At 41.2% G+C, this 26,556-nt stretch overlaps 1 protein-coding gene across 1 annotated transcript in view; it reads left to right on the top strand.

Moving 5' to 3' along the window:
* HSD17B2 (hydroxysteroid 17-beta dehydrogenase 2) overlaps positions 1-25,925 on the top strand; it is a 44,397-nt gene extending 18,472 nt beyond the window's left edge. Inside the window, exons 2-5 of the mRNA XM_054579006.1 lie at positions 7,999-8,211; positions 14,261-14,446; positions 21,768-21,905; positions 25,521-25,925. Of these exons, the coding sequence (XP_054434981.1) occupies positions 7,999-8,211; positions 14,261-14,446; positions 21,768-21,905; positions 25,521-25,864 (881 nt within the window). The 3' untranslated portion in view covers positions 25,865-25,925. The remainder of the gene's footprint in view (positions 1-7,998; positions 8,212-14,260; positions 14,447-21,767; positions 21,906-25,520) is intronic.
* The last annotated feature ends 631 nt before the right edge of the window (positions 25,926-26,556 follow it).

Raw genomic sequence — 26,556 nt, 5'->3', positions numbered from 1 at the left:
TCATCAGTGCATCATTGCTTATACTTTGAAAATTTAATGTATTTAAAACATTTATTGAATGCCTGTTACAAGTCAAGTGCTAGCATAGGGAAAATAGAACAAACACAGTCTCTGTGCATAAATCATTACTTTATATTCTACTAGAGAAATAAGTAAAAAGCAATTTGATCAACAAATACAATACTTTTTGGATTGAAGAAACAACCCAAAGGCTGAGATAAAGAATACTGAGCTATGAGATGTGGGATGGGAATGTGGCAGGTTGGATCCAGTGGGAAACAGGTTCTGAGGCAGAATTGAGCATGTAAGGCACTTTTTAAGAAGTGCTTTGGGATATGCACCTATGGAAGGGAGAAGCAGCAGCAGGGTAGTTAATCCTGTGGGGGAGCTGGACGGGAATGACCCTTCTGGTTTCTCCCAAGTTGGTCTGAAAAGGCCAGGCTTTTGTGCTTCTGTGCTGACCAATTGCTGGATGTGGACCACGTTTGGGAAGGGGGCTCTGTAAAGCCGAGACAACCCCCGGAGGAGCTGACTTCCAAAAGGTGTCTGCTGATAGCACTCCTAGCCTCTGGGGCAAATCCTTCCTCAAAGTTAGTCTGGTTGTATGTCACAGGGTCGTCCACCACAGGAAATAGGGGGCATCTACTTTAAGCACAATGGTCAGGAAGGTCTCTCTGGGGTAGTGACATTCGAGCTAAGGCTTGGTGAATGAGAATGTGCTAGCAAGGCAAAGAAAAGATGAATTATTACATGTGCAAAGGTCCTGAGGTAGGAAAGAATTTAGTACTGACACCTCTGATATGAGCCACTTGGCCCATTCTAGGCACTGAGTTAATATTTTTCTTTCCTGAGGTCTGTCTTTTTTAGGTTTCTGATAATTAACTGCATGTTTCCCAAGCGGCTGCATGTTCTCAGTGGTGTGCTGGAGCTGTGTCATACAGGCACTGGAGGATCAATTGTTAAATATTCAGGAATCTGGCGAGCTGATTATTAGACCGTTGGCATCTTAAAAGTTGTGTTAGTCAACTCAGGCTGCTATAACAAAATACCATAAGCCAGGCAGCTTCTAAGTAACAGAAAAGTATTTCTCCCAGTTCTGGTACCGGCACAATCCAGTTCTGGTGAGAGCCCTCTTCCAGACTGCTTTGCTTAATGCCGACTTCTCCTTGTATTTCAGGGCAGAAAGAGAGCAGGCTTTCATGGCTTCTTCCTATAGGGCACTAAATCCATTCCTGAGGCCCCACCCTCATGGCCTAATCACCTCCAGAAGGCCCCAATTCCTAATGCCATCACAGCTGGATTAGGGTTTCAACATATGAATTTTGGGGATTATCATTGCTTGTAGGCCTTTTCACGGGACAGGACTAGGGAATATATGATGTTTAGAAACAGGAGAATAAGTCATGGATTCATATTGATACTTTCAATTCAAATTTAAGATGACAGGATTTTTATTTCTTCAATTTTAGACTTGTACCTTTTTTCTTTTATGCTGAAGATCTTGGTACCTGATGATATTTGCTTTATTCTTGATATACATATAACAGTTCAAAATAATAATATTTACAATAACAATAATATTACTAATAAGGCTAATGAATACAGTTGAACAGTTTTGTCAGTATTCACAATTTTGGCTAATAAATGCAGAATAAATTATCAAAATAGAAAAATTATTATTTTTGAATTTCAAATGAAATTGGGTGGAGGCAGCAATCGTTCATGCCATTAGCATAGGCTAAGGCTAAACCTTGAAGATCTCATCAATGGGCATCACTAAAAGTGAGAAATGACTAAGCCTTGCATCTCCTGATGCAGTGCAATAGGAGGCACTCGGCACTGCCTATCAGGCAGTCTTTAAAAAAAAGAAACAGAACATAAATCTAACTAAGCCTCTAGATCTAACTTAATTGGAAATATGAGGACGGAGGAGCAATTTGACAGTACAAGGAAGCAATTTGCCAACTTTAGGAATGTGGGATAATCTAAGGGACAAATACCTTGTGACTTTAACAAATTTGTGGCATTAAAAAGGGGAGAATAAAACTTCATATAATAAATGAATCTAAAGAGACTCGAAAGCCAAATGTGATGGGTGAACCTTGTTTATACCTTGAGTCAAACCAAATGTAAGAAGATGTTTTTGAAATAAAATGGGAAATTTGAATGCCACCCAGGTATTGGATGACACTAAAGAAGAATTGTTTATCTTATCATGTTTATAATGACAATATAGTTAGCGTTACAAATTCCTTGTCTTGTCTCTTAGTGGTGTATACTGGCATATTTACAGATTTATGGAGAACATGAGATTAAGTGTTGGATTTGCTTTAAAATGCAAGGAAAAAAGTGTGTGGGGAATAAATAGAAGAAACAAAATATTAGTAATTCTTATAGATGGAAGATGGGTACATAGTCCACGATAGAGTTCTCTGTTCTTCTGTAGAAAAGAGTGTTTGAGCTATTGAAATGGTAAAGAATGGCAAAAGGGACATGAGTGAGCATTTTAGGCATAAAGTCCAAGTGACCAAAAGTGTGGAGAAGGAAGTTCAAAGGAACTTCCAGGTATAGTGATGGGCAGTGTTCAGGATACCAGTGGAAAGCCAGTGGGAGACATAGTGGGAAATAGAGATTAGAATCTCATTGCACAACCTTTGATGCCAGACTTAAGAGCTTGAATTTTGTTCTATAGTCAGGGGAAACCTCTGAGGCTGTGAAGCAGAGAAAAAGTAAAAGTAGGCTTTGAAAACCCTTGAGATGTAGAATCAGGCACCATGGACCAGATGGATTGGCAGGACAGAGCTGTGCAGGCAGCCCAGAGTCCCGAAAATCAGTCTAGTGCAAGGTGATGGGAAGATAAAGAAACATGGACTTTGATACTTCCATTTATTCCTGTGGTCATTTTGTCATTCAACAAGTATTTACTCAGCAACTTCCCAGAAATGTTTGAGGCACAGGGGATGGAACAGAGAGCTAGATAACCTAGTAAAGTTCTTGTCCTGTTGGGGATCACCTAGTTCCTTCTCTTTCCTGCTTGTATTCCTCTCCATGGAGTGCTCACTGAAGGACAAAACTGGAGTTCCCTATAAAGAAACGATGGCCCGTAGTTCTTAAAGCTTTTCTGTTTATAACATTCTTCACTCTCTATTGTAATGGTCTTCAAATGTCTGACTTTCCCCTAGACCAGGATTGTTCAATGTCAGCACTGTTGCCATTGGGACTGGATAGCCCTTTGTGGTAGAGGCTGCCCTGTGTTGAGCAACATCTCTAGCATCTACACCCTGGATGCCAATAACACTTTCAGAGTTGTGACAACCAAAAATACCTCCAAGCATTGCCAAATATCCTGGGGGCAAAGTCACCTCAGGTTGAGATGCTTGTCTTAGGTTACTGTTTTCCACCCTTGCTGCACAATGGAATAACCTGGAGAGCTTTAGAAACTATTGCCAGTACTTGGCTCCATCTAGATCAACAAAACAAGACTGTCTGAGGGCGGGGTCCTGACACTTTTCAAAGTGTCCCAGGGAGTCTAGTGGGACTCAGGATGGAGAATCTCTGTCCCAGATTGTAAGCTCCAGGAAGGCAGGAAGATATCTTTCTTTTATGGTGGTATTTCTAGGACCTAACACAGTGATCCCTGAATGAATGAATGAATGAATCTGAAGAGAGGCAGAAAGAAGTGTCAGAAGTTAAAAGTGACATTAGGGAAAGCCAGATCACCACCTTTTTTTTTTCTATGGCCATGATTACCAACTGTTGGATAGACTCTTCCCATTTTCTTTCTTTTTGAGGAGGTGGGCATTTAATAGATTTTTTAAAAGTGAAGGGACTCAAATCAATGATTTGGAGCAGAAGGAATAGATAAACATTCAACTAGAACTGAATGAAGAAACAGGATTCAAAAAAAATGAGGAGAGGCTTAGGAACCTCTGGGACAACTTTAAATGTTCCAACATCTGAATCATAGGGGTGCCAGAAGGAAAGGAGAATGCGCAAGAAATTGAAAACTTATTTGATAAAAGAATGAAAGAGAACTTCCCCAATCTGGCCAAGGAAATAGACTTCCAGGAGATCCAGGAAGTGCAGAGTCCCAAAGAACACACACCAAGGCACATCATAATTACATTTCCCAAGATTAAAGATAAGGAGAGACTCTTAAGAGTGGCAAGAAAAAAGGAGACAGTTACCTACAAAGGAGTTCCCATAAGACTATCAGCTGATTTCTCAAAAGAAACCTTACAGGCAAGAAGGGGCTGGCAAGAAGTATTTGAAGTTGTGAAAGACAAGGACCTACAGCCAAGATTACTCCATCCAACAAAGATATAATTTAGAATGAAAGGGCATACAAGGTAAAGTTAAAGGAATTCACCATCACCAAGACCTTATTATATGAAATGTTAAAGGGATTTCTCTAAGAAAAAGAAGATCAAAAACTATGAACAGCACAATGACAACAAACTCACAACTATCAACAACTGAACCTAAAAACCAAAACCAAAACCAAAACTAACTAAGGAAACAACTAGAACAGGAACAGAATCACAAAAATGAACATCAGAGGGGAAGGGGGAGAACTGGAGAAAAGGTACAGAGAATAAGCAGCATAAATAGTAAGTACAAAATAGACGGGGAGGTTATGAATAGTATAGGAAATGGAGAAGCCAAAGAACTTATATGTACAACCCATGGACATGAACTAAGGGATGGGGGGAATAAAGGGGAGAAAAAATGGAACAACTGTAATAGCATAGTCAATCAAATATACATTAAAATTAAATTAAATTAAATTAAAAAATAAAAAGTGTTCCTTGAGTCTCTGCAGACACCCACAGAGGAAATGGGGTTGGGGAGTCTTGGCTGATTCCCTTAAGTTCTGCCAAAGGGGAGTTTTTCCACCTTTATCTGGATACTTAACTCATGTCTTTCTAATGGCTTCTGGTCTTGGCTGAGGATTTCTAAAATTCTGGCCATCTCTGCTGACCGCTCATCATCACCGTCAGCACCAACTGAGTGAATGGCCCAAGTGAGGGGGTGGCCACTGGAATCCTCAGCCTCAGCTCATGGGTTCATTGTAGGAATGTAGGCCCAGAGTTGGCCCATATCCTGGTTAATCAAGAAAAACAATTAACTTGGATTTTCAGGTGAAATCACCCCATTTGAAGCATAAGGTTAAATTTCTACAAGATATACTGTGTGAGCCACACAAAATACATATTCCGACCATGTCCTCTTACTGATACATAGTAGGTCCTCAATTTGTGTTTGTCTATTCCACTATTAGAAGGTGCCCACCTGTTGAGAAGCTCTGCTTTAAGCTTCTATTGACGTTGTCAAAGTGGGGACTTAGGAACAGGGTCTGGGAGAGATGGGACCACTAGCAGAAAGCAGAATCGTGGTCCTTGGTTGGCTCATCACTGTGGTTAGAATAACAGTGATGACCTTGTGAAATACAAACTGAACTGAAACCTTCTGGTTCAGGAATTAGAAGTAAGCAATGAAAGGATGTTTAAAAATTTGCCACTTAACAAACACCTGGATAGCAACTGCCATATACCAGGCCCTTTCCCAATTACTTTAATGTATCAAATCTCTTTATCCTGTAACAACCAAATGAGGCAGCTGCTAGTGTCACTTTATAGAAGAAACTGAGGCACAGAGAGGTTAAGTGATTGGTCAAAGTCACACAGCTGGTAAATGGCAGAGCCAGGATTTGAACTCAGGTGTCCTGGCTCCAGGATCTAAGCTCTCATCGTTTCTTTTTGCTGTATTTTAATAGGGAGAATTTTATCTAGTAAAAAAAATTATGGTTTATGGATTTGAAGACTATGTAGAATATGTAAAATTGGTTTATATATTAGTTTAAAATTAGTTGTCAAATTATGTGTGTGCTAAAAACAGTGTATACACACACACACACACACACACACACACGCACACAAAGAAAACCTAGAAGAAAACACAAAAATTATAAAAGTTATGCCAGATTGGTAAGTTTATGGATAAATTTTTTCCCTTCATCCCTCTTTCTGAATATAGCTTCCAGCTTGTGTCCAAGAGCACATGCAGTCTTATTTTTACAGAGTGGGTGTGTTTTACTTAAGGGACATGGCCCTGAAGAACTCTTGAACTCCCGTTATTCACAACTCACCTAATTCAAGACTTGATCCAACAAATGATGGGATATAGTTCTGTTCACCAGCTAATACAGCGGCCCTATGTGACAACAGCATAAATCCACTTAAAATTAGCCCACTAGATATGAAACTATTCAATTTTTAGGTCTTTTTGAATTAAAATGATTTATGTTGTTTCCATTTTGCACATAATCTGAGACTTTATTAATACTTTCTTCTTTTATTGAATTATTAATACTCTTGAATGGATCACTATTTCAAATTCACTCCGTTCTCGCATAATGGGACTCTAGTCCTCATTGCTTGCTTCATGTTGATAGATTTCCAGGCCTTGAGAAATAGAAGGATTGCAAAGGACACAGCTTAAAGCCAAGCCCAGCATTTCCCCCACACTCTTGGGGCAGGCTCGACAAGCATTTGCTGAGCACTTACTTTGAGGTAGATACCTTCAACACTAGAGAAATAGGACTCTCTTTGTTCCTAAGGAACTTATATCCCAGTGCCCTCAAATGCCCACTTAGTCAACACATGCTTTTTATTTACCACCTACTATGCTAAGCCCTGTGCTCTGGAAGAAGTGAATATTTCATGCCTGAGATGTTTATATCCTAAGTCCTGCCTGGGTTCCAACCTCTGTCATGTCCCAGCTGAATGACTTAATCCTCCTGTGTCTCAGTTTCCTCATCAAAAGTAAAGTGACTTCTCTCCCAGAGGAGGATTCAGTGAGTTAGTATGTGTGAGGCTGGCTGGAATTTGGTGATCATTCATTTTGAACTAGATATGATTATTTTCAGAAACTACTACATATTGGGTAACTGATGAAACGATTTCCCTTTTCACGAAGGCTCCAGCCTGTCTGTGGGTTGCTGGAGCGCACGAGTTATTTTATCTTGGCAGGGAGTGGCTCCCCAGCCACACACTTTCCCAAGGCTCTATGGCCCCTGAGCAAACACACAGCCTTATGACAACAGGGCCTGACCCCTAACATTGTAAATAAGAATCATGTCTGATTTAGAGCCACAATGCTGATAACAGCCACGCATGGCATGCTGGACCCTGTGCATGTCACGATGACATTCTCTGTTCTGTTGACTTCCACAAGACTATATATAACATTTCCCAAGGCTCATATGTGGAAGAGGTAGAATCAGGCAGTCTGAGTCTTAACCAAGATGTTTATCTGTCAGTAGAGGCAAATTCCCCACCTACCAAAACGGTGCATATAAAGGTCTGAAAATCAGGAGGGGTGGCACAGTTTTGTTAGAAAAGAAAGAAAAGACCTATATGGTAATTACTTGGCATAGTCCCTGTTAAGCATGTCACAAATATTAACCGATGTAGATATCATTATTAAGCCCATTTTACAGATGAGGAAGTCGAAGCACAGAGAGGTAAAATAACCTGATTGGCATTGCACAGGTAGGGGTGGTTGGGGCCAGGCTCACAACTCAGGCCTCTATGCTATCCTTCCTTACAGGTAAGCACAAGCAGATGGAGCAGATGGCCTTCTGTGAACGTTGGCTTTATTAATTCACTTTGAAATTAAAAAAAAAAAATCCAGATTTAGTAAAGAGAGGTTTTATTCCTTCCAAAGTTCTTTTGCCACCAGCCTGTCCTGGACATCTCTCCAGCAGTGTTTCCTCTACATGTATGGCTCCACCCCAAATTCTCCCTCATCTCCCTTTTTTTATACAGAAAAATTTGTCTGTTTTGGCTTCTCTGCCTATTTCCCACTTAGCAAATAAAGAAAACTCCTCAAGATGCACTCTCTAGGGAACATGAACATCATAAATATTAAAATTATTAAATAATTTCTCCTGTCCCCTTGGTTGGAACAAATCTGTCTTGCCTTGACACCTTGCAGGTGGCGATTCCGGAATTGGCCATGCTTTGTCCAAGTATCTGGACCAGCTGGGCTTTACTGTGTTTGCCGGAGTTCTGGATGACCGTGGACCAGGAGCGGAGGAATTACGAAGAACCTGTTCCGAGCGCCTTTGTGTGCTCCAGATGGATGTCACCAACACACAGCAGATAAAAGATGCCTACAGCACTGTGGTGCAGAAGCTGCAGAACAGAGGTACTACCTTCAGCCACCCATGCCCTGCGTTATCCTCCACCTCCTTGCAAATGCTCAACACTGGTTTTAGCCTCTAATTACTGCTGCCCTCTAGTCCATTCTGGCTGCTCACTGCACCTGCAGACACCTGTACGGAGCACCTTCCACATGCTGGGGCCTCTCATAGACATTAGGACATTAGCAATGAGTCAGGCATGGTCTGTCTTCACAGAACTTACAGAATTCTTTATCCTGTTCGCTCCAACATCTGTTCAGTCACTCTCCCATGAATCACCGCCTCCCATTCCCTCCTCGTTTTTCTCCTTTCACCAATGTTGATACATATTAGACTTAAAAAAAATACAACTCCATAATCACTGTCCTTCCCTAGCCACTGCCCCTTCTCCTTCCTTTCCTTCATGGCCAAGTTCTTCAAAAACCTTGCTGCTGTGTTTTTTACTACTTCACTTTCAATCCAACATTGGTCTGGCCAAGCTAATCAGCATTATCCTAAACACCAAAATCAACTTCTCTGCACTGTTTAAATGTGGCAGTCACCCTCCCCTGCCTTGGCTTTGGAGTTGCCAGACCCCTATCGCCATCCTGGTTCACTGATCACTCTTTCTGCTTCTCCTGTCTGAACCTCTTCCTCCACCCCCTACCCACCCACACCCCCCAAATGTGAAAGTTACTGAGGGCTCCATCCCCAAACTTCCCACTCCACATTTTTTGGGCTATTACTGTTCTTTCTCTATATCAGGAATTCACACCTGGGAAGTATTTGAAAATATCCAGGTTGGACCAAGGATGCTACATATGTTGAGGGCCCTGATGCAAAATGAAAATTATGCGGGGCTCCATTAGTTTAAAAAATGATTAAGACTTTAAGATGGTGTCAGCAGAGAATTCCAGCAAGCATGATGCCGTTCTGAAGCACTGGGCCCTGTGTGGCTGTGCAGGTCTCACGCTCATAATATCCACCCAGCCTGGGCACCCCTCCCCCAACCGGTTACATCAGCATCTACCTACAGTAACTCAGCTAATCTTTCAACGGGGATTGCAGTCAGCTAATGGGGCTGGCAATGCTGCTATCTTTTTGCTGAGAATGTCAGTGTTAAAGAAGATCCTAGGCGGGTGTCCTACATATCAGTATATTTTAAAGCTCCTCAGGAGATGCTAATGTTCTGCCCGAGTTGAGAAACATTGAGATTTAAGCAACTGTGATTTAAGTAACTTCCAAATCTGTATTATCTACCTAGCCCTCTTCTCATTGTCCGGAACTATATGTATATAAAGTTGTCTATCTGACGTCTCAACTTGATTGTCAGAAACTGACCTCTGTTCCAAGTCTGCAAATCAGCTTATCCTCTTGCACCCCATGGCTCAGATGCTGGCACTGCCACATTCAAGCCAGTAACCTGGGTGTCACTTAGACCAGCAGCTAACCTTGATCCCTGCATCCTATTGCTCTGGAGTCCTGTCAATTCTACCTCCTAGATCTTTATCACCCCAGTCCCTTCCTAGCATCTCCGGGCAGCTGTGGCTTAGCGCAGGCCCTCATCTCCCACTTGGGCTCCCACGGTGGCCTCCTTCCCCATTACTTTCCCAATGGAGAGTAATCTTTATGAAGTGCACATCTTACAAGGTCATCCATCCCCTAACACCCCTTGGCATAGAGAGCCTTTATGTCTTGGGTTCCTCCCATGAGCCAGCTCTGTGATAGGTGTTTTGCTTCATCTCATTAAATTGTTCAGTGGTTTTCTACCCACCACCAAATAAAATCTAAACACTTTAACAAGCACTTGAAGTCCTCTCAGGGTAGTGGCCCCTGCCAAATTCTTAATTTGCAATACCTGCTGGTCCACTCAGTAAATTCTGAATGCTTTCCAGAATAGAATGTACTAGTTTGTATCTTTGCGTATCCTGCTTCCTCTTGCCAAAATTTCCTTCTTGCCTCCACTTCCTTTCTCTGAGACACTTCCTTCATCCAACGGCAGGCTCTGTTCCCACAGAAGACTTAGCTCAAACATATCCTCACTGGCCTGATCTTCCTGGTAATCCGGCCACGTCACTCATTTCATTCTCCTGGACACTCACTCATTTCATTATACCTTATACACACCTGTGTCACCGCATTATTATAAATATCTGTCCATCTATCACTCCTCACCACTATGCTTCTAGAGAACCAGAACCATGCTTCCAGCAGGATTCTTTCAGATGCAAGTGACACAACCCAATTCAAAACTGCTAAAGCCTAAAGGGAATATGTTTGCTTATGAGATTGATAAGATCAGTTGGCTTCAGGCATGTCTTGATCCAGGCACTTAAGTAATGTCATCAGGACCCAGGCTCCATTTCCTCTGTTGGTTTTATTATAGGGCTTTCCATGGAAGCCTCAAACTCTTCCTGCTTATATCCTCTTGACAACAACAATAAAAAAGAGTAATGTTGTTTGCCTCATTTGTTATTTAAAGGAGTAGTTATTATATAGAGAACACTTAGAAGAGTCTTGGCATGAGGTAAACATTCAGTTAGGCCTCCTATTTTTCATTCAATCAACATTAAGCACAGTCCCTGGCATATAGTGAGTATTCAATAAACATCTAAGAAATGAGAAGACAAGAGAAAAATAGATTGTTGGTTATGAGGAATCAATTTTCAGCATTTAGCAGTGTGTGATCATTTTCTAGAAAGGTAGTTTTCCTGGCCTGGTCTTTTGCTGTCTTACCAGGTTGAGCGTGTTCCTCTTATGAGTTTGATTTCATGGTGTCTTATTCAATGAGATACTCTAGTGAGGCCCAGAGGGGGCAGTACTGGCCATACTGATCAATAAAGCAGGGAAAATACCATGCCAGTGTCCAGGGGTAAAGGGATGTGGTGAGTACACTTTATAAGGTATGAGCCCATGGTATATGAGAGCCAGTACTCTGGAGAGCAATCCTCTTCTGAGACAGAATTACCAACATACATTTTGCCTGCCATTCTCAAAGTCTCTCTCAACTTCAGCTCTCAAGTCAGAGATCTAGAACAGTGAAAACAAGGGACTTTAAAACCACCAAGAAGGATGTTTGCTAAAGAATCTTCTGGGACCTGTAGATAATCCAGAAATCCTCTGATCCTGGAAGAGGGCCAGAGCTTGTGCTATGTTCCTATACTACATGTTAATGAATTTTTGTTAACATATTGTTAATTATTAACTAACATTATTTTAAAGCCCTAAATGTATAATGAGCTTGTTGGCCAGTTTAGAATTCTAGGACGAGAGTTGGCAAATATGGCTTTACCTTGTTTTTTTCTTTTTTTTCAACATTTTGAAATAACTGTAGATTCATGGGAAGCTGCAAAAAAAAAAAAAATGTACAAGGAAATATTAGGCACCTTTTGTCAAGCCTCTCCCAATAATTTTTTTAAAAAATTTACTTCTTTATAAGGGAAGGGAAAGAGAAAGAGAGGGAGAGAAACATCGATATGCAAGAGAAATATCAATCAGTTGCCTCTCACAAGTCCCCACTTGCGGACCTGGTCTGTAACCCAGGCATGTGCCCTGAGGAGGAATTGAACCAGCAACCGTTTGGTTCACAGGCCAGCACTCAACCCACTGAGCCACACCAACCAGGGCAAGCCTCCCCCAATATTAACATTTTGCATACTATGGTAAAAGAGCAACACTAGGAAGTTGCCATTGATATAATCCACAGAGTTTATTCAGATTTTATTAACTATACACACAAGTGTGTGTATGTGTGTGTGTGTGTGTGTAGCTCTGCAATTTTATATGTGTAGATTTGTGCAAAAATCACCACAATCAAGATACAAATCTTTTCCCTCACTACCAGCCTCTCTCACGCTGCCTTTTTAGAGCCATAGTGTCATCCCTAACTCCTGGCACTTATTAACCTGTTCTCTATCTCTTTAACTTTGTCAATTAAAGGCTATTATATGGTTCTGCCACCTGTTTCTGTACAGCCTGTGAGCTAAGGATGTGTTTTACATTTTTTAATGGTTAAAAGAAATCAGAAGAAGAATTTTTTGACAGGTAAATTATATGGAATTCAGCTTAACAATGTTAATCAGCTTAACAATAACCCACAACCTTCGGACCAACTTAAATTATATGGAATTCAAATGTCAATGTTTATATATCAAGTTTTATTGGCACCCAGCCATGCCCATTCATTTACATATAGCCTGACTGCTCTCACACGATAATGGCAGAGTTGAGAAAGTAGGACCTTCAACATCAAAAAATTTTCTATCTGCCCTTTCATACAAAAAGTTTGCCGACCTCTGTTCTAGGTCATTCTCAAGCTGCCATCTGCATGTTGTCTGATTAAAGGTGTGCATCAGGCTGAGTGACTCAAAACTCTCACTGAGGAAGGGGATGCTAGTGGAGGCTTCCTCTTCACCCCTCACTGTCCTTGTAACAGCTGTGGAGCTCCTACTACATGCCAGGCGCCCTCTTTTCTGCATGCCCTCAACATTATTGTACGTAAATGTCACCAACTCAGGTGTGCAAGACATGTAACTTTATTTTCTATAACTCAACTCAATTTCTGTTTTGAGCCATCTTTCTGCCATGTGGCAAACCCATTTCTGTTATTTTGAGCTTCGTCTTATTCCCCTGGGGTAGCATCTACGTACTTGGGGACGGGACATTTCCTGTTGGATTGTCAATGCTTCATGCTGGCCCCTGCGGAGACATCCAATGCTCCATCCAGCCCTCATGTACCTACCTCCTAGATGCTATCGGAAGGTGCTGTTGGAGGCAGTGCCTCCCGCCATTTCTGTGCTCTGCCAGCACTGAGGCTCATTTGTCTTCTGCACATAGCACAGGTTCTCACACTTGAACGTGCAGAAGGATCGCCTGGAGGTCAGGCTGTATCAGGTGCTGAGCTTCACTGAACTCTGATCGCCAGTTTCTGATCCAGCAGGTCTGAAGTGGGGTTCTGGATTGTCATTTCTAACAAGTTGCCAGTTGATGAGGATGCTGCTGGTTCTGGACAGCACCTTACAAACCACTGTTGCTAATTATGCTGAGGCTTGGGGAACTCAGAGAGTCTGCTACAGGTCTGTCAAGATAAACATGCCCTGGGTCCTGTCACCTCCATTTCTCTCAGATAAAGAGGTTCCAGGTCACTCACCTCTGCTTCAGACCCCTCAACCCCTGAAACATCTAGAGGTCATTTATTTATTTTTTTGTTTACCTCTTTCCTACTATTTATGGCAGTGATTCCCAAGCCTGCGTATTGTAATCACCTGGGAAATTTTGAAAACTACTAATGCCAAGGTCCCCTTCCTCCCCCATATCAGAGTCCTGATCTAATTGGTTGGGATGTGGCCTGGGCATGGAGGCCTCGAGAAGCTTCCCCAGGTGAGCATAATGTGCAGTCAAGGTTGAAAACTACTACTTGAGGACAGTGGTTCTCCACGTGTGGTCTGGGCCAGCATGGGCATCACCTGGGAGCTTGTTAGAAATGCGTATTCTCAGGCCCCGCTCCGCACATCTCAAATCAGTCTTTGGAGGGGGAGCCATCAATCTGTGTTTGAAAAGCCCTCCCGGTGATTCTGAGCAAGGGGGTCAGGCTGGTTGGGGAAAAGAATAAGGCTCAGGGTCTCTACAATCTTTTTAGCTCTTGGTACTTGTGCTCTGGTTTTCCTCTTTCCTGGGACTGGAAAATCTTCTCATCTAAGGAAAAGGGAAGACAGGCTCTTCTGTCATTCTGCATTGTCCTAAAAATACTATACTGTCTCTCTACGCTCCTTGGAGGGATAAGCATGAGGTAGGCTCTTATTAGCTTCATGGATGTAGGGAAGTGTTTTGAAGCAATAATAATAATAAGAGTAATGCCTCCAAAAATATTGCTTGATATGTCACAGATTACTCCCCACATAACCCCTCATGGTAGGTAGTTGTAGGGATTCAAGGAGACTGAGGTTCAAGAGTTTAAGTTATCTGCCTAGGTCTGAAATCTCAGAGGGGTCCTTTTGACTCTGGAACTTGAAGTGTTATAAACTGTCCTGCTTCCTAGTCTGGCCCAACCTCAAAGCTGTTTCGTTCTGTTCTCAGGACTGTGGGCTGTCGTCAACAATGCTGGGATCCTTGGCTTACCTGCTGAAGGGGAGCTCATTCCCATGAGCCACTACAAGCAATGTATGGCTGTGAACTTCTTTGGGGCCGTGGAAGTCACAAAGACATTTTTGCCCCTTCTTAGGAAATCCAAGGGGAGGCTGGTGAACATCAGCAGCATGGCGGGTAAGTTGGCCTTTCCCCACAGGGTTATGCAGTGCCCCTCATGTGAGACGTGCCTTGCTGCATTCTTTGTGGGCTGAACAAAAAGCAGGATGTGCTCAAGCAAGACTGGGTCAAGATTAGTCAAATTGTATGTTTACTGTTGATCTTAACACAATGAAACCTTTTTCTCCTTTCAAATCTTTTCATGTACAAACTCTAACATACCTTCTAATTTACCTATTCATTACTGGGGATTTAGGGTTGTTGCCTATTTTCATAATGTGACTGCCAATATATAAGCTTCCTAGATCTGGACAGGAAATCCTGCATACAGTTAATGTTAGCATTACAGGTTACTTGTTTTCAAACCTCCTAAACTTTTGTTCCCTGTGAGGCGAGTAGGCAAATGTCTTCATCCTGTTGGCACTGTCAGAGCCCTATGTCTTAGTTGGCTGCCTGCTAGTGTTTTCTGTACAATCCTCCCCATCATTTGCAATCTTGGCAGCTGGGTGAGAGTGAGACATTTGATGATTTATTTCTCTCCATGTTAATGAACAGATACTCAACAACTAGAGTCAACCTCCCTTTTATAACCCATGCCCATGTATGTGACTTCACATACATGCAATAAAAGATGTCATCTAGGAGTGCTTGGAAGGCCTGGGACAGAGTGAGCCTCAATATGGATAGCCAATGCTGGGTATGAAGGCCAGTCCCTACAGTTGATGTTTTCATGGGGGTCAGGCGGGTGAAGGGGATGGAAGACAGGGAGGAAGGGTAGATGCACCAGCAACTCAGGTTTATTACTTTACTCTTGTTGCTATGAAAAATAACCACAAATTTTGAGGCTAAATGATACAAAGTTCTCTTATAGTTTTAAAGGTGAGAGGTCTCACTGGGCTAGAATCAAGATGTCAGCAGGGCTTCATTCCTTCCAGAATCCCTAAGGGAGGGTCAATGCCCCTGACTTTTCCAGCTTCTAGAAGCCACCTACACTCCTTAGTTCATGGCCCTTTCCTCCATCTTTCAGTTTCTCCTTGACTCTGACACTCCTGCCTTGCTCTTATAAGGATTGGGATAGGAGAGAAACATTGCTTCTTTACATTCTTTTCTAGGTAATGCACAGAAAACATAACCACATTATGAACAGCCTTTTCTTCCATATTTCCCATCCCTAAAGAAAGGAACAAGAAATAGAAAGAGTGAGAAAGACATGAGGTAGAATCAGGTTGGTTGAAGCGTTGCCCTGTGCACTAAAAGGTTGTGGGTTCAATTCCTAGTCAGGGCACCTACCTAGGTTGCGGGTTCCGTTCTTGATTGGGACACGTAACTAGGCAACTGATGGATGTTTCTCTTTCTCTCTCTTCATCTCCCCCCTTCCTCTCTCTCTAAAATGAATACACACATCCTCGTGTGAAGAGAAAAAAAAAAAAGTTAGGAAGCCAGTCAAACAGAGTGGAGATAAACTGCTATGTTGGGATCCTGTGTTTACCACTGATAAACTAGTGACGTAGTACAAAGTCTGATTTCCTGCGATGCAGCTTCCTCATTTTACTGTGGGAATAATAGTCAATTCTTAGGGTTGTGCTGAGATGAGATTAAATGACATGTTTAAGCATCAGCCACACCTGGCATGTAGTGCATTAGAGACCCAAAATCCATCTACGTCCATACCACCCTGAATGTGCCCCATCTGGAAAGCTAAGCAGGGTTGGGCTTGGTTAATACTTGGATGGGAGAGTCAAAAGCCATACTCCATGACATTTGAGGAAGAGGCTGGCTATATGTGCATCTGTGGCTTTTTGTCCTGCCAGCTGCTGGCATCACCACCCCTGATGATGACAATGAGTAACCTGCTGCCTGCTCCCTGTCACACACTAACCCTTGACAGGTTACTACTTTTAGAGTTAACCATACTTTCTGTGGTAGAATTTTATCTCCTATAATCATGTTTATCACCCTTACCACAGTAATACAATAGCTCTTTAACCCAAATCCTGACAAGGCAGTTAGATAAATATTTAACCAAGGAAGAGAAGAATTTGGAGGTGATTCTTAAATTGATTGCACAAAGGGCACTTGAAAAAGCTTTATGTTTGAGAGATCTAAAAGCTTTTTCTTGCCAGTTTTCCTCTTAAGAAGTTGCAGAGTAAAACTTGTGTATGTACAATTGCAAGCTTGACTTGAACAAGAATGGTAGAAAACAAACCTTACGAAACAGCTCAGGCCTCAGGGTTTTTGAGCCAGTTGTGGTTTGAATTCTGTTCCAATATTAGTTGGGTGATCTGGGGCAGGTCACCTCACTTGTGTACATGTCCATGATAATGCTAGGATGACCCAGCACCTGAATCTAGGGCAGTGTTTCACAACCTCAGCCTTATTGATATTTGGGAGGGCTAATTTTTGGGGGGGTGGGGTTGTCCAATGCATTGTAGGATGTTCAGCAGCATCTGTATTCTGAACCCACTAGATGTAATTAGCACCCACCCCCATGGCTGATAAATCTTCACACATTGCCACATGGGGGTGGTCTTCAGGCAAATCACCTCCAGTTGAGAACCTCTGACCTCGACATTGTTGGTTCTGAGTGTTTAGCATGGTTACTGGTTAATATGCATAAAAATTACTTTACACCAAAGTAAGTGGCCTTGGAGATCATTACAGGTCTATAAATTACAGTTATCAGGCAGAATTCATGGTTCCAGCTTTGAGCCTGGTCTTGCTTAGTCTAGAAAAGTTGACTGCAGATCATTCCTGGATTTTTTCTTGCTGAGCTGGCTGCCGTAAGGAAATCAATCAAACCGGCAAATTATTCAGCCAGTCCCTCTGCTGCTCCATGATGTGAGAGGAAGCCAAAGCTGAGAGTTACTTCCCTGAAATTCTCACACAAAAGCGGGGGCTAGTGTAAGGCAAGTGGAAGAGAGTAGAACAAGATTGAATGAGCTTTTCTGCACGAAATTATATTAGATGCTTGCACACCTGAAATCACTTAAATCCAGGTCTGCAGGATGCAGGTATTAACACCATTTCTATATCAAGCATACTCTAGTTTAGGATTATATAGCTGGTAAGTGCTGGAGTCAGGGTCGGTAATCTGGTCTGTCTGTTTTACTCTAAATTCAGTGTTCTCTCTCTTTTCTAGGCTATCAAAAAAGACATATCAGAAAAACAAGGCAAAAAAAAAAAAAAAAAAGACCCTAATTCTACTGTGCTTAAATGATGATGAGGAGGTGTTAGCAATCCAGGGCTGCCTGTCTCTTACACCAGGGCTTCTCAGATATTGGGTTGGTCAAAATGTCTGTTAGGTTCTTTCTGTAAAATACAAGACACATTTTTCATTTTCACCAATAACTTTATTGATTTGGATATTTTGAATAAGTCGGCTATCTTCCACTATTGGATTCCAGTGGGTAGAGGCCAGAGGTGCTGCTAAACATCTTTCAATTCATAAGACAACCCCACAGCAAAGAAGTATTTGGCCGAAAGGCTAATAGCACCAAAACACTTTGCAAACCACTTTTGACACATTCGATCGTCACAACACCTTCTTCATATACTGCACAAGTCTTTTTTTCTCATTTCAGTTGCATTTTCACCTTTTTTGAATTAATAAAGCGTATGCCAAAAGTGTTGCATATTTTCTTCCATCTGTAATATTAAAATGGCTGCACAAAAATTCACCAATTTTGATTAAGTTCTTTGCACACTGATATGGCAGCTGTCACAATACAATCTAAAAAAATTGTTTCGAATGAAGTTGAAGACAACTAAGCGCTATTAGAGCCATTGCATGGAAAAAAAAAACACGATTTTTTTGGCCAACGCAATACTAATGTGTGTAGTGATCACTTGGGGATCTTTGTTAAAATGAAGATTTTGACTGGTTGGTCTGAGGCAGGTGGGTGCCTAAGATTCTGCATTTCTCTAACTAATTCTTTAGTGATTACTACTGTCCCTGGGTGACTTTCTCAAACTTTGGATGTATTAAAATCACCAGAAGGACTACTTAAAAACAACCTCAGGAAACCAAAGCTATAATGAGATAACACTTCACACCCACTAGTATAACTGTAATAAAAACAAACAAACAAACAAACAAACAAATAAACAGAACACCACACTTGATGGCAAGGGTGTGGAGAAATTGGAAGTCTCCCAAGTTGCTGATAAAAATGTAAAACAATTTAGGTTCTGTGGAAACCATCTGGTGGTTTCTCAACAAGTTAAACAGTTATCTTATGACCTAGAAATCCTACCCCTAAGTATATATGCAAGAGAACAAAAAACAGGTGTTCAAATAACAACTTGTACTCAAATGTTTATAGTACCTTTATTCATAATGCTCAGAGGTGTAAACAACCCAAATGGCCATCAGCTGGTGGACTGACAAACAAAATGTGGTCTAGCCATACAACGGGATATTATTCATTCAAAAATAAGAATGAAGCACTGAAACGTGGTACAGAATGGATGAATTTTGACAAAATATGGCAAGTGACAGAAGCGAGGCACAAAAGGCTACATACTGGATGATCTTATTTATATGAAATGTCCAAAATAGGCAAACCCATAGAAATAGAAAGCATATTAATGGTTGTTGGGTTGGGGTGAAAGAGAATGAGAAGTGACTGCTTAATGAGCGTAGGGCTTCCTTTTGGGGCATTGAAAATATCGTGGGACAAGACACTAGGGTTGCACAAGATTGTGAAGGTACTTACTAAATGCTGCTGAACTGTACACCTTAAAATGGTTAAATGGTGAATTTTATGTTGTATGTATTTTACCACAATAAGAAAAAATCCTGCACCCACCCCCAGGATTACTGATTCAGTAAGTCTGGAGGGGGACCTGTAGACTTACACTTTTAACAGGTTCCTAGCTGCTGCTGGTGGTTCTCAGTCACACTGTATGGAATCACACTGTATGTATAGTGATTCCAAAGATGGAATCACTATAACCCTCTCCCATCTCCACAGTTTCCCTCCTCCACCCTAACCTCTGACTCTGCTTTCCCCTTTGGCTCCTCTGCTGTCCTTTGCTTACCCTAAGTGATGGCAAAAACAGCCTCTGGGGGCTCCTTTGTTTCACCATTATTGTACTTAAGTAGCCAGGAACATTTTAAAAAACCACTATTTATATCAGGGCTCTGTGGCTCAATTAAGGTCACGTGCCCAGACCCAACCCAATCTCCACACCCAGCAGAGGAAGTATTATGATGGGCAGGTCTGTCTGTCTGAATGAGAAGGACAGAACCGTTGACTGGGCAGCCTTCCTCCAAGGCAAGAAGGTAAGGGTGAATGCAGGCACACCTCTATTTATTGCGATTTGCTTTGTTGCACTTCACAGATACGATTTTTACGAAGTGAAAGCAAGACCTCTGCCAGCAAAAAAGATTGTGACTGGCTTTTGTGCAATATTCGCTTTATTGGGGGTAGGGGGTCTGCAACCAAACTCGCAATATCTCCGAGGTATGCCTGTATTTCCCCAAAGGAAATTATGTGAGCCAGACCAAAACTCTAATAATAATGTAAGAAGAATGATGGTAATTGACATTCTACAATTCTCTACTTCAATGCCTATGTTCTTCCCCGCCCCCAGATTTGATTGATGTGTAATTGACACTTAACATTTTATTAGTTTAAGGTGTAGAACATAATGATTTGAGGTATACATATATTATGAAATGATTACCCAATAAGATTAATTAATATCCATTACCTCATGGAGTTACACATTTTTTTTCTTGTGATGAGAATTTTTTTAAAGACTTATTTTTAACAACTTTCAAATATACAATATAGAATTAACTATGGTCACTATGCAGTATAGTAGGTCCTCAAACGATATTGTTTAATTTGACCAGTTTCATTATTAACGGTGCCCAGATGCTGTGGAAATTTAACTCTTGTTTATATCAATTAACCTATAGTTATACCTCTTTTTCTTAAAGTCGGAGACCTTTTGACAATGGTAAGGACTTACTGTATATTACATCCCCAGATTTGTTTGTTATAACTGGAAGTTTATATCTTTGACCACATTTACCCATTTTGCCTATATCCTGCCCCGTCCCCCAAACTCTGGACTCCATCTATCTGTTCTCTGTGTCTATGATTTTGTTTTTTTAGATTCCATATATGACTGAGAGCATACTTGTCTTTCTCTGTCAGACTTATTTCACTTAGCATAATGCCCTTAAGGCTTTCAAGGTACATTTGTGTTGTTGCAAATGGCAAGATTTCTTTTGTTTTATGGCTAAATAATATTCCTTTGCATATATTATACCACATTTGCTTTACTCATTCATTTGTTGATGAATTCTTTGGTTGTTTCCATGTCTTGGCTATTGGAAATAACGTTACCATGAACATGAGGGTGGAGATGCTATGCTCTTTTTTTAATTGAAATTCCTATTAAAGTCATTGTAGATTTACTAAAGTTGTAAGGAAGAATAAGAGAGATCTTATGTACCATTTACTCAATTTCCTCCGACGGTAAAATTTTGCAGAACTATAGTACAATACTATAACTAGCATACTAATAATGATGTAATCCACCAATTTTATTCAGATTTTCCCAGTTTTACTTGTGTGTGTATTTTGTTTCATACATTTCATCATCTCATTTTCTCTTTAATCGTGCACTAAGCATTTAGCTGCTATGAGGCAGGGGAGGGAGTAGAAAGGCGAACAAGGAAGTTTTGGGGGATGATGGGCATATTCACTATCTTGATTATGTGGTCATGGTTTCCTGAGTGCATACATATGTCTAAATTTATCAAATTGTGTACTTTAAATATGAGTAGCTTATTATATATCAATTATATCTCAATTAAAAAACATATTAAAAAATGGAACCACCTGGCTTCAAGAGGCCATAGACATTTCAGCAAATGCCAGATATGATTTCATGGGTATTTTGCTCTGCCTAAAATCCCCAGGACATTAGCACAACTATCTAGGGTTGGAAGGAAGACCTCCCGCTCTCCCTGGTCTTTCCTTTCCATGCTTCCCAGTTCCACCAGCTTTCCCGGCGTTTAGTGATTCTCACCAAACCAAACATGAGACTAGGTTTGCACATGTGCTTGTCTTTGTTCTCATTACAATTTTGCAAATAAAATTTTTTAGTTGAACATGCTTCATCCATGGGAGAACATGTTTTTGGCCTGAATCCCACCTCTACCCAAACGTTAAAGTTTTCAGCTGGAGCATTTGAAACCACAAAATATGCCTCATGCTCATATCTAACATTTATTAAGGATCATTTACTAAGGGATACTTAAGTCATCACCATACATGAAAACATCAGACCTGATTTTTTTTTTCTCCCATTATTTCCATAGGAGGGATCCCATTTTTAAATCTGGCGGCCTATGGCTCCTCCAAGGCGGCTCTGACCATGTTTTCGGCAATCATGAGACAAGAGCTTTCAAAATGGCAAGTTAAAGTCTCTATCATCCAGCCTGGAGGCTTCAAAACAGGTAAGTGTCTGAACCTAAAAACCTTGCAATGTTCATCCAGGGAAGGATGCCAAAGGTCCTTTGTTCTGCTCAAACTGAACACTTCAAGGTCAACTAAAGAGGGGTTGGTATGGGTGGGCTGCCTTTAAGACTAGAGGGGCAAGTGCTAGGTTCTTTTTTTCAATCTATGGTTGCTTCCCTGCATTCTTCCCCAAGGGAATTAAGTTTTGATGTCAAGTATTTTTTAAACACCACCTCCTCCCCTCTGAAGAATGTAACCCACTTGTTTCCTACCCTGGGAGGGGATGGCTATCCTCTCCTCCCTCCTCCTTCCTCCCTGAATATCTGAACTCTGGACAGATGCAGACCACCTCTATGACTTCGTGCTTAGTTCTGGGCCATCAAACATTTAATTGGTGATTGAAGTAAAGATGTAAAAAGCCTGTCAAATAAAAGACCACAAACTGAGAGGTACTGCTAGCACACTGAAGAACAAATCCTAGAGGTCTGACTATTCACCGAAATTGTGGCTAACATTTTGGGGGAGCTGCTCTTTTCAGACTCTAGCTACTTCCTATATATTCTTTCCGATGTTTTGATGTTATTTATTTTTTAATTGAGAGGTATATCATACACACACAGAGTTTAACAAATTATTATAAAAACTCATGTCCTGAACATCCAGACAAAAAAATAAAATGTCGTCTATACCCAGAAACTACCATATGTATAACCTTCTCTCATCCCCAAAATGTGCCCACTCTTTTACTTTTTGTAATAATTCCTTGTTTTTCTTTACAATGCCATATCCATAGATACATCTCCAAACAATAGAGTTTGGCTGTACTTGTTTTGAACTTTGAATGGAATCAACATGTTTGTATTTTATTATGTCTGGCTTCTTTCACTCCGCATTGTTTCCATAGTTCACCTATGTTGTGTGCAGCTGTGGTTTATTCATTTCCATTGCTGTATTCTGTGGATGTGCCACAATTTTTCTACAGTTGGTGGGATATTTGGGTCAATTTTGGACAATTATGAAGAATTCCTCTATGAACCTTGTGTCGCACATACTGCAGTGTATCTGTACATGATTTTTCCTACAGCACATACCCAGGAGTGGAATGACTGGATCATAGAGTTGGATTATCTCCCATCTTACCAGATAACATCAAACTGTTTTCTAAAATATTGCTTCCAGCCCTGGCTGGTGCGGCTCAGAGAGCTGAGTGCTAGCCTGCAAACGAAAAGGTTGCTGGTTTGATTTCCAGGGCACATGCCTGGGTTGCGGGCCAGGTCCCCCGTAGGGGATGTGCAAGAGGCAACCACACATTGATGTTTCTCTTCCTTTCTTTTTCTCTCCTTTCCCCTCTTACTAAACATAAATAAATAAAATCTTTAAAACTAACTAAATAAAATAAAATAAAATATTGCTTTCATTTATAGCCCTACTCTTTCCATATGAGTCTTAGTCTGCATCACAGCTCTGAGGGGTAGGTTTAATGGACATAATTCTCCAGGTGAGGTCACTGCAGTGAGGTGGGTGATATACACCCGGTATTGGTGTCTGGGACATGATGACAGTGGAGAATATAAAACCAAATTCTGAGATGTAGTGCTGGATTCTTTGTGTTATGCCAGGCTGACCTCACTTTAAAGCTGATATTTGATGGGCTCTCTGAAGGCAAGAGGTCAGACAATAGATGGCTGAAGACTCAAACTTGGAGAACAATGCTTGAAGGTGGGGGCAAGAATAAGAATCTTCAGGGACACAAAGAGCTTCTGAAAGACATCCAAGGAGACACCCCAGATTTCTTAGTACCAGCAATACAAATTGCTTACCAAGTTTTAAGCACCTGACATGCACAATCTCACTTAATCCTACGAGGTAGGCATTATAATAATCACATTTCCTATGGAAAAAACTGATGCTCAGAGAAGTTAAGGAATTTCCCAAGCCACACAGCTGATATGAAGCAACATGAGGCAGAGATAGGATGTACAGTGAGAGAGTTTTAACAATTGTGTGTAGCCCAAAGTGTCCGGGGGTTAGAGGGGGTGCACGTCAAAACTGGCATGCTGCTTTACAAAGGGCTGGTGGCTTTGACACCAATAAAGAGAGCTCTGAAAAATCTAGATGGGATCCCCACAAGAGTGATTAGAAAGTCCATGAGGTATTTAAAGAGGAAACGTAGAGGGAAAGGAACCCCCTAGCCTGTGAAACCAGGAACTAGGGGAGAAGTAGTTGGAGGAACAATAGTTCATGCAAACATGTTTCCCATGACTCAGAAACCTCCAGAATAATTGTCAGGGCAATCATTTCTTTAAATATGGCATGTGCCTTCATAAAAAGAAATGAGCAATTGAAACCATGTTTACAGTCCCATGAGTATATTTCAATTTCACTGGCTTTCATTTCACAACGAGACTCCCCCACGGCCCTGATATTGGGTGTTGACCAAACTTGCAAACCAAGGCTCATCCCTGCAGCAATCCACACGCAGTCACATACTTTGCAGGAGAGAGCATGAATTGCTGCAATAGTTCTACAAAAAAAGGTCTGGCAGTAGCTATTACAATTCAAAACGCATGTGCCTTTTTACTGGGCAGCCACGCTTTGGGGACTATAACCTACAGAAGTAAGTGCTGAAATACAGGAGAATAGGATCTACAAGGCAGTTTACAGCAGAGCCACCTAAAATGGTGAAACCTAGGCAAGACTGGAAAGTTCTTTGATAGAGATGTGGTTGACTAAAAACTCTTCGACGGAAACTTCTGCCGCTCTGGTTTCAATCTATAGCCACCAACCACTGGGCAAAAACAAACAAACATACACAAAAGTAAACTCCTGGAAAAAATGTATAGTACTGACCCTTTTTGGTTTATGTTTCTGGTAAAATGGAATTGACCCAAAGCCTTGTATGTGTATATATATTTGTATAACCAAGGGGGAAATGTAGAAAGACATCCAAAACTGTAGGCAGAGGAGATTGATTTTAAAAACATATGCATCTTTTTATTCTCTTACAGCATGTATACACATATTTTATACATAACATATATTACAGCGTGTATATTATATTTTATATTGTATTTAATCATCATGAAAAGATATATCCTGGAATGTTTGTAACAGCACGATTTCTAAGCGCTCCAAATTGAAAACAACCCAAATGGCCATCACAGAATACTAATGGATAAATAGTTTATGGCACATTTATACAAGACTATGCAGCTATGAGAATGACTATACAATATCATAGGTGAATCTCTCATGTCGTATATGATTCCATTTATATCATGTCCAAAGCCAGGCAAAAATTCTCTGTTCTGTTCATCAGGACAGTGGCTCCTGGGAAGGGGGATGAGAATGGGGGCTTTGAGGATGATTTTGTCTTTTTTGATCTGGTTGCTGGTCACACGGGCTCTTCAATTTGTGAAAACCCAGTCATCTGTGCAGTTTTCTGTTAAAAATATAATAAATATCACTATAAAGCACATATTTGAAAAGGTTTTTGGGAACACTGGTTCTTCCCAACAGACATCAGTTTTCAAGGGCCGGGTTCCCCTTCGGGGTTGGCCATGCTTGTTGGGGCCCTCCCAGCCTCTGAGCCTCTGTTTTCTCTGTTATCCCAGGTATCTTAGGCACGAGAGAAATGCTGGAAAAGCTGGAGAAAGACATGCTGGACCATCTCACCCCTGACGTGCAAGAGGAGTACGGCCAGGAATTTATCCTTGTGCAACGGAAATGGCTCAGCAACATCAGCTGGTTTTCCAGCTCTGACATATCCCCTGTGCTCCTCGATGTCCAGCATGCCATTTCTGCTAAGAGCCCCTTTACCTTATATGCACCAGGGTCAGGTGCTTACCTGTGGCTCTGCTTTTTTTCCTTTAGCCCAACTGGCATATTTGATTATTTTAACAAAAAATTGTATAACTTTGGTGTTAAAATACCTAGAGCACTAAGCACGTCTAACTGAAAGAATAAGGTCATGTACGCAAATAAGTGGAAAATGCTGTAATCTTGGAGTGAAAGGGAAATCAGAGCTTATTATTAAAGCATAGTTTTTACCTTGCATTTCCTGTGAATTCTGTTCATTGAATGGGACCTATGGTGGGAAGGCTGGAGGGTAGAAATGCCCACCATGAAGAGCATTGATTGAATACCAGCTCTGCGCTAAATACATTTCAAATATTGTCTCATCTAGTTCTCATCAGAGAACTGAGGTAGGTATCTTCACCTTAGTTTCTTGGGTAAAGGAATTAAGGATCTAGAGGCTAAGTTCTTAGTTCATTGTCACATAGCTAGCAAAAGGCAGAGCAAAAACTGAAATCCAGATTTGACTTTACTATCTGACAAGAGAGAATTAAGTGAAACAGAGATGAAAGAGAAAAAAGAGCGAGAGAGGAAAGGGAGAAGAGGAGGACGAACTGTCAAGGACCAGAGTCAAACTGAGTCTTTTTCACTGTGTACTGATATCCCTCAGTAACTATTGTACTTCATTCAAAGTATTAAGTTCACTGTATATAGTCAGTGCTCTGTGCACCTTCTCTCCCTCCTTCTACCAGGAGCCCTGGGAACAATATGACGAGCTCTCTCATCACAAGCAAAGCACCAGAGTCCTCTTGGCAGACCCATGATGTGTGACTGGCTGGTTTGGTATCCATAGTA

The sequence above is a fragment of the Pteronotus mesoamericanus genome, unplaced genomic scaffold, assembly GCF_021234165.1.
Source record: "Pteronotus mesoamericanus isolate MK-2021 breed Mesoamerican mustached bat unplaced genomic scaffold, CSHL_Meso_final contig_52, whole genome shotgun sequence".
Classification (NCBI taxonomy): Eukaryota; Metazoa; Chordata; class Mammalia; order Chiroptera; family Mormoopidae; genus Pteronotus; species Pteronotus mesoamericanus.
The sequence above is the reverse complement of the archived record's forward strand: the minus strand, read 5'-3'. Positions and strand labels throughout refer to the sequence as shown.